This window comes from Gossypium hirsutum, chromosome A13, assembly GCF_007990345.1.
Source record: "Gossypium hirsutum isolate 1008001.06 chromosome A13, Gossypium_hirsutum_v2.1, whole genome shotgun sequence".
In the NCBI taxonomy this organism is placed as follows: domain Eukaryota; kingdom Viridiplantae; phylum Streptophyta; class Magnoliopsida; order Malvales; family Malvaceae; genus Gossypium; species Gossypium hirsutum.
The window spans coordinates 67,421,641-67,430,887 of NC_053436.1; the positions used below are offsets into that span (position 1 = coordinate 67,421,641).

A 9,247-nucleotide genomic window follows, 5' to 3' on the forward strand; every position below is an offset into this window, starting at 1 on the left:
ATTTGTATAACTTACTATTTTAAAATTCATTTAGTATTTTATATATATGTGTTAGAGTTATTTTAATAATTTTTCTTTATTTTTATTTGTATAATTATTTTGAAGTTTATTTATTATATCATATTATTTTAACATTTCATATAATATTTGGTTTAAATATTTTTATATATATTTGTACATATATTATTTTAATTGAGTTTTCTATTTGTAATACTTATTATTTTAAAATTCACTTAATATTTTTTTAAAAACTGTGTTGAGCTATTTTTAATAACTTTACTTTGTTTTTATAAAATCATTATTTTAAAGTTCTTTTTCATATCATACTATTTTAATATTTTATGTAATATTTTGTTCAAGTGTTTTTATATATATTTGTACATATATAATTCATGGTAAAATTAATTTGATCCTATATACATATTTAATCCCATGTTATTTTTACATATAATTACTTCTTAATCTATTTATGTGTATATATATATATGTTTTTTTTTAAAAACCTATTATGTACCTAGTTTATTTCCTAAGATCATATTTTATACCTTTGCTATCCTTTCATATTTTATGTATTATTTAAGTTATCTTTTATTGTGTATATTGTCAATTTTAAATAATGTTTTTTTTAAACATTTTGTATAGATTCCAATGTCTGCATTTTATAACATCCATTTTAATGATTATATGTATATTCCTAGTTTTTAATGTAAATTATTTCAAATTCTAGAATGTGTTATTTGTGCATCAATTCATTATTTTTTAAAATTGTTTTGTATCATACTGGCTTCTAATTTCTATTTTGTTTTGTACATTTAGTATTGATTGTTTTATACTATTCCATATATTATTGTTGCATGTTATTTATTCATTTTTTTGTATTATTATATCAATTGTTCTTCATCCATGCTTGAAAATTTTGGTTATATTTTTCTTGGATTAGTTATATGTAATTGTTTGTTTTGTTAGTTTGATTAAATAAGGTTATATTATCTTCGTTCACCAAGTATTGTACTTTATTTGTGCATATTATCCCATGTTTATTATTTCCCTTTTCGTTTACAAATGTAGCTTTGTAATTTCCAACTTTTTAAAACTAATTATTCCATCTTACTTCAAAGCAACCTAATGCATTTTGAGCTAGTTTTACAATTTTTCATTTAAAAATTTCTTAAAACAAAGGCAATGTTTAATGTTTGAAAATTCAGGGAATCGTGCCCTATCGTGCTGGGTTTCGATTTCCCGTTTGTTCAAAATAATCAAATATTCCTTTGGAATTTACTCGTGTTTTCTAAACTCTAAAATAAGGCAATGTTCAATGTTTGGAAATTCAACGAATCGTACCCTACCGTGCTGGGTTTCGGTTCTTCGTTGGACTAAATAATTGGGCATCCTTTTGTGATTTTCAACGTATGAGCTTTTGGAAGTCAAGAATTAATCTTCGTTTTGAAGGTATAAAGGATCGTGTCCTATCGTGCTGGATGTGATGTTGTACTCCTTTGAAACAAAAGAATTTTGACGACCAATTTGAGCCATTCAAATGCTTTAAAAGGAACCATATTTCAAAATATTTTTAAATCTTAGACATAAGGATAGTACTTAATCAATTTGGTACCAATTTTGGGCATAGTGAGGGTGCTCATCCTTCCTCATACGTAACCGGCTCGCGAACCTATTTTCTCAAACTTACGTAGAAAAAAATTGATTTAAATGGAATAAAATGTTTTGTTAGGTGATCCAATCACACCTAAACAAAAGGATTGGTGGCAACTCCACACTTTGTTTTAAAAATCAATCCTTTTTTTTAATAAAAAATGGTTTCGACAGCTTGGCGACTCCACTAGAGACCAATAAGAGAGTCAGGCCGTAAAATTGATTATTTTCTGTCCTTTTGTCAAAAAAATTAAAAATTTGATTTGAAAATCATGATTTTTTTGTTGCATTTGTTTGTATGATTGTTGTGGTTCGAGCCTTGTAGAATAATATTGCATTACATTGCATGACCGTTGTGGTTATACCTTTAAGTGGGAGCGAGAAACTACGCCTTCGTGAGGTTTTCACCTCCACATAGGCTAGTGGATTACTTCCGGGATACATCTGTACTTATGATTTCATGATATTTTCATCTCCGCATGGTCATAGGAAAATGTATTCCCCTAAACTGAACTCGATCCATATGAGCCTATAATGGGTGAGGATTGAGGAATCTGCTGGTTCAGGTACCCTTTCTTTAGAACCAAACCACACATAGTGAACCCTAAGAGCCATCCTTAGGTAGAACTATATTAAACCTTAGTGGTTGTCCATATATGTGGTTTGATTATCTTTGTTTTGCTTGTATTTTATCACTTTTATTTGATATTGACCAGTTTTGTTTTGTTTTGATTGTGTTTTTTGTATAAGATTGCATATTTAAGGAGGTGTCGATTCATGTTTGATTACTAAGTTAGAAGATTTAACATGGAGAATGAATTTCTTGATAAAGTCGAGGATAATGCGGTCGTCCGTGCATGCTCAGAGAAGTTACAATCAGAGAAAGGGGATAGCCTGGTAGAAGGATATACATCGGGGTTATGGAGCTTCACCCGCATCAATGTGACACAAAATGATTTGCAAGAATTGAGAGATATATGGGCTCATTGGAATGAAGGAACTAAGCAGTTGTTCTATCAAAATTATGGTGATATACCGTATTTGTTTGATGTTAAGGTAGACAAGCATTTGTTTCGAGCTATGGCTCATTTTTGGAATTCTGTCTATAGTTGTTTCACTTTTGGGGAGGTAGACTTGGTGCCTACCGTAGAGGAATATACTACCTTGCTGCGATGTCCAAAAATTCAAGTCAACAAAGCTTATTCTAAGGTTTTTAATGGCCTAACTTTTGCGAAGAAGTTAATGAGTATTACCGGGATGAGGATGCCTACTTTGCATTCATTTCATGCATTTGCATTACATTACATCGTATGCATTAAAGACCATTAAAAGATCCTAATTAATTAAATATTATTTCAGTAATCTGGAAACCAACAAAAGCTCACCAAATATGCATCCCTACGGCACAAGGAAAAAGACCAATTCAATGGAAAAAAGACTTGAAAAATTAGAGCAAATGCAAAGAGATATGCAAGAACAAATGCAGGCACAGATGCAAAAGCTGCTAGCTAAGATTCAGCAAGAGATGAAAGATCAAATGATGGAGTCCTAAAGAAACATGATGTCTTAATTGTCCCAATTCCTGGTAGGAAGGATGGATAAGGGGAAAGATCTTATGGACAATGTTGGGGAAAATAATGAAGCCCCTCAATATCCTCCTGGTTTCATTCCAACACATGTACAGACACAACATAAGATTAATTTGCAGAAACCATCTGTTTCGATTAGGCCTCAACAGTTTCAGGCCAGAGTTTCAATACCAGTAAATTTCCAAGCTGGTTCAGGCTTTAACCTCGGTAACAACTCGAATAATCCAATTGTGCCTAATCTGGATGAAGTTGTGAAAGAGGAAAGGGCGAAGACAGAATCATAGAAACGATTGGAGAAGCGGTGTAAATGGCTGAAGGAAAAGGTCAGGGCAATGGAAGGCATTGATAGACATCCTGGAATTTATGCAAAAGATCTGAGTTTGGTCCCAGACTTAGTACTTCCATACAAGTTCAAGATGCTAGAATTCGAGAAGTACAATGGAACGAATTGTCCTCAAGCTCATAGTACCATGTTTTGCAGAAGAATGACTGGGTATATTAATAATGATCAATTGTTGATTCATTGCTTCCAAGATAGTTTGGTGGGAGTAGCATCTAAATGGTATAATCAGTTGAGTCGAAATAGAATTAGTTCATGGAGAGATCTAGCTCAAGCATTCATGAAGCAGTACAACCATGCAACAGATATAACTCCTGACAAAATTACTCTACAACATATGGAGAAGAAACCAAATGAAAGTTTTAAGCAATATGCACAGACATGGAGGCAAGTGGCTATCCAGGTTCAGCCGCCGCTCTTGGAAAAGGAAACTACAATGCTCTTTATTAATACTTTAAAAGCTCAATTCATAATTCACATGTTAGGAAGTGCCGCAAGGAGTTTTGCAGATGTGGTAATGACTGAAGAAATGATTGAGAATACAATAAGAAATGAAACAATAGATGCAGGAGAAAATACCAAAAGGTCTGCCCCGCGGAAAAAGGAAAATGAGGAGAATAATGCAAACATGGGGTATGTAAAATCTGTTACTATAAGCTAGCCAAAAGCAATAACTGCTAGTCAGGGCTCATCAAGACAGGAATCTGGAGCAAAGCAAAACATTGAGAAACTTTAATTTACGCCAATCCGCATTTCATAAAAAGAATTATATCAAAGTTTGTTCGATGCCCATGTGGTGGCACCTTTTTATCTAAATCCATTACAGCCTCCATTCCCTAAATTGTACGATGCCAATGCTCAATGTGGGTATCATGCATAGATCATAGGACATTCGATAGAAAACTGTACTACTTTTAAGAAGTTGGTTGAAAGATTTATTCAAATGGGCATTGTGAAGTTTGATAATGCGCCCAATACAGAAAATTAGTTTCCTAATCATACCGATAGTGAGGTAAACGCGATAGATGGAAGAATGGGGAAAAGAGTCAAGGTGAATATTTCAGAAGTAAAAACTCCTTTGAAATGGGTCTAGAAGGAGATGTCAAGAAGGGGGTTAGTTACTTCGAATGCGGAAGGAAGTTGTGATGAAATAGAGAATTACTGCGAGTTCCATCATGGGAGGGGACACAGAATTCAGGAATGTGAAGAGTTCAGAGCATTAATTCAGGGCCTGATGGATAACAAGGAAATAGAATTTTATGAAGAGGCTAAAGAGAAAGGGTGTATATGCGCATCAGAATCCACAATGAATGTCCCGAAAGTCAAAGGGTGTATATGCGCGTCAAAATCCACAATGAATGTCCCGAAAGTCAATTATCCTGTGGTCATCATTTCACGTCCAAAAAATAAAGCAGGGATTCAGATGACACCAAAGATCATAATTCAGAAACTAGCAGTTTTCTCTTACAAGGATAACAAAAGGATTCCTTAGAACTATGATTGTAATGTAACAGTCCCAGAAAAGAAGATTTCAGTCAGCGCGTTAAATGAAGATCAAAATATGGGTTCTCACACGTGTAGTGGAAGACGATATGATTTGATAAATGGCCGAACAGAGCTTGTAAAAGGAAAGGATCTGACGGTCGAACAAAAGAGGGGAAAAGTGGTCGAACTTTGGGTGCCTGTTAATGAACCAGTAAAAGAGGAAGAAGCTAAGGAATTCCTAAAATTTCTGAAACATAGTGAGTACAGTGTGGTGGAACAGTTGCATAAACAACTAGCCCACATATCCATATTAGCTTTTCTTCTAAGCTCAGAGGTGTACCGAAGTGCATTGATGAAAGTACTAAATGAGACATATGTGACCAATGATATTTCTGTCAATAAGTTGGATCGGTTGGTTAATAATATAAGCGCTAACAACTTCATCTTCTTCAATGATGATGAAATACCACCAGGACGTATGGGATCTACTAAAGCTTTGCATATAACCTCCAGATGTAAAGGATACACATTGTCAAGAGTCCTAGTAGACAATGGGTCGGTATTGAATGTATTGCCCTTGTCCACATTAAACGGGTTACTTGTGGATAGCTCACACATGAAAGGATGTCAGAATATAGTGCGAGCATTTGATGGCACGAAAATGAGAGTTATGGGGAGAATAGAAATAGCTTTGTTGATTGGCCCAACTACATATGAGGTAGACTTCTTAGTGATGGATATTAAGTCCTTTTACAATTACCTATTAGGGAGACCTTGGATACATTCGGCAGGGGCAGTGCCTTCGTCATTACATCAGAAGTTAAAGCTAGTATCAGAAAAACGGTTGGTAACGATAAATGCTGAAGAGGATGTTATTGCGGCTGTAAGCAGATAGACGAGGAATCCATTGAATGTTCTTTTTAGTCTTTGGAGTTTGTAAATACAACATTCATTATTGAAGGAAGCAAAATTCTAGAGCCGAAAATATCCAAAACTACGATGATGGGTCTACAGTTGATGGTAGAACATGGGATTTTACCAGGAAAGGGACTTGGGAGATATCTCCAGGGAAGAGTTGAGGCTCCGATGCTGAAGGACAATATGATCACTTTGGTTTAGGGTTTAAGCCAGATGCAAGACAAAGAAAAAGGTAATTGGAAAGAAGGCAGGAAAGAAGAAGAGCACGTGTGAGTGGTGGAGAAATTAAGTAGGAACCTATGGTAATACCTCATATCTCCAGGACCTTTGTATCGGGAAGGATTATGTATCCTGAACGGGAGGCGCCAGAGAAAGAAAACATGGAAGGAGTATTGGGAAATGTTCACATCAATGCTATATTTGAAGAACCAATTAAAGAGGGGACTTGGTCAGATATTCGTCCTTATGAGCCTGGGAGTGTTCTAGACAATTGGACTGCAGAATACCTTCCTGTAGTTTTTAGAGCTTACTCCGAGTAATGTTCAAAACAAACTGGTTGCTTTAAGCCTAGAGGCAATAAGGATTTCTTTGTGAAATAGGCTCATGTTCAAACATTATTATTTCAATGAAGTATATTTTTTGCTATCATTTTGAGCAAATATTCTTTCATTCTTTCCATAAGCAATTGTTTATTCTTTCCGTTTAAATAATTATCCTGGTCCTTTTTGGACTTTCTTCAATCATTCTTTCATTTCATTCATAATCATACCATACAAACAATAATTATCAAATTCATTCATTCTTTGTATATTTTTTGTACCTATAATAGGTCCCTGGATATCAATATCATGAGTGACGCTGTTACTGACTCAGAATCACTATTTGAGCAAGACATGTGTTTAGAGGGATCTTAAGACTTTGAAGATAACAGAGACTGTGAGTTATTCCCGGACTTGTTAACGATGGTAAAACAAGAGGAAAAGCAAATTTCGCCTCAGAAAGAAGCAGTGGACATGGTAACTTTAGAAGAGGGGAAAGTTGTAAAAATTGGAACATGCATAACTGAAGAATCAAAGCAAGACCTTGTTGGGTTACTTCAGAAATTCAAAGATGTTTTTGCATGGTCATACCAGGATATGCCCGGTTTAAGCGCTGATATTGTAGTACATCGTCTTCCCATAAAAGAGGATTGCAAGCCAGTTCAGCAGAAACTTCGAAGGATGAGGCCGGATATTGTCTTAAAAAAAAGGAGGAAGTCAAAAAATAATTTGATGCTGGATTCCTTCAGGTGATCAATTATTTAGAATGGGTAACCAACGTTGTGCCTGTTCCTAAGAAAGACAGAAATGTGCGAATGTGTGTGGATTATAGAGATTTAAATAAGACTAGCCCAAAGGACAACTTCCCATTGCCTCATATTGACACTCTAGTGGACAATACAGCTGGCTCCTTATTGTTCTCCTTCATGGACGGCTTTTCGAGATACGATCAGATAAAGATGCATCCTGAGGACATGGGAAAGACTACTTTCATAACCTTGTAGGGCACGTTCTGTTACAAGGTGATGCCGTTTGGACTAAAGAATGCTGGAGCGACATATCAAAGGGCCATGGTGACCTTATTTCATGATATAATGCACAAAGAGATCGAAGTTTATGTTAATGATATGATAGCCAAATCTCGAACTGAAAAGGAACACATCCAAGTATTGAGAAAGTTGTTCATGAGATTAAGAAAATTTCAGCTAAAGCTTAATCCAACCAAGTGTACATTTGGGGCTAGATCAGGAAAGCTATTGGGCTTTGTAGTTAGTGAGAGAGGGATTGAGATTGATTCAGACAAAGTAAGTGCTATACAAGAATTGTCTCCACCACGCACTCAAAAAGAAGTTTGAGGTTTCCTGGGAAGACTAAATTACATTGCTCAGTTTATTTCTCAATTGACAGAGAAATGTGACCCCATATTTCGTCTTCTTAAAAAACATAACCCAGGAGAATGGAATGATGAATGACAGAGAGCTTTTGATAAAGTTAAAAAATATTTGTCGAGTCCTCTAGTGCTATCACCCTCAAGCTCAGACAGATCGTTAATACTGTATTTAGCAGTGTTTTCTATGGGATGTGTGCTTGGTCAACATGATGAGCCGAGAAGAAAAGAAAGGGCGATATATTACCTCAGTAAGAAATTGGAGCAGTCTTGGTATCTCCAATTGGAGATCATTATCCATTCACATGTAAATTGGATTTTGATTGCACAAATAATATGGAAGAATATGAGGCATGTATCATGGGACTTCGAACAGCTATAGAACGAAAGATCAAGTCGTTGGAAGTATATGGAGATTCTGCGCTGGTGATTTACCAATTTCAAGGAAAATGTGAGACAAGAGATTCCAAATTAATCAATTATAGAAGGTTGGTGTTGGGGTTAGTTGAAAAGTTTGATGATATTACCTTCAATTATCTCCCACGAGATGAAAATCAGATGGTAGATACTTTGGCTACTTTGGCTTCCATAATCAAAGTGAACAGACAAGAAGATGAGAAACCTATTCAGATGAGTATTTGTGAGGCCCCATCTTATTGTTATAGTATAGAGGAAGAGGAGAGAGATGATCACCCTTGGTATCAGGATATATTACGATACGTGAGAAAACGTGAATATCCAGACCAAGCAACAAAGAATAACAAAAGGACGCTAAGAAGGCTAGCTTGTGATTATGTCTTAGATGGAGAGATCCTGTATAAAGATGAAAGGATCAAGTACTATTGGGATGTGTAGATGCTGTGGAAGCCAAGAAAATCTTGGAAGAAGTTCACGAAGGCATTTGTGGAACACAAGCTAACGGGTTCACAATGGCCAGACAGATTATGAGGTTTGGATATTATTGGTCAACCATGGAAGGAGACTGCATCAATTATGCTAAGAAGTGTCACAAATGTCAAATTTATGGTGATAAGATTCATGTACCTCCTTCGCCTTTGCATGTTATGACTTCTCCATTGCCGTTTTCCATGTGGGGCATGGATGTTATAGGGTCAATCTCGCCGAAGGCTTCAAATGGGCATCGTTTCATTTTTGTAGTCATCGACTATTTTACCAAGTGGGTAGAGGCTGCTTCATATGCCAATGTAACTAAATTGGCAGTCAACAGATTTTTAAAGAAGGAAATTATATGTCGATATGGGATGCCTGAAAGGATTATATTTGATAATGCATTAAATTTGAACAATAGCACAATAGCAGAGGTCTATAGTCAGTTTAA

The 9,247-nt window shown here is 35.4% G+C and overlaps 1 protein-coding gene across 1 annotated transcript; it reads left to right on the forward strand.

The window, feature by feature from the left end:
* Nucleotides 1-8,268: 8,268 nt before the first annotated feature.
* LOC107889968 (uncharacterized) lies at nucleotides 8,269-8,763 on the forward strand. Its single transcript, XM_016814501.1, has one exon. The coding sequence runs from the start codon at nucleotides 8,269-8,271 to the stop codon at nucleotides 8,761-8,763; it is 495 nt and encodes a 164-aa protein (XP_016669990.1).
* The last annotated feature ends 484 nt before the right edge of the window (nucleotides 8,764-9,247 follow it).

Coding starts and splice junctions, on each gene's coding strand:
- LOC107889968 (XM_016814501.1), top strand. CDS start 8,269: ATGGGACTTCGAACAGCTATAGAACGAAAGATCAAGTCGTTGGAAGTA.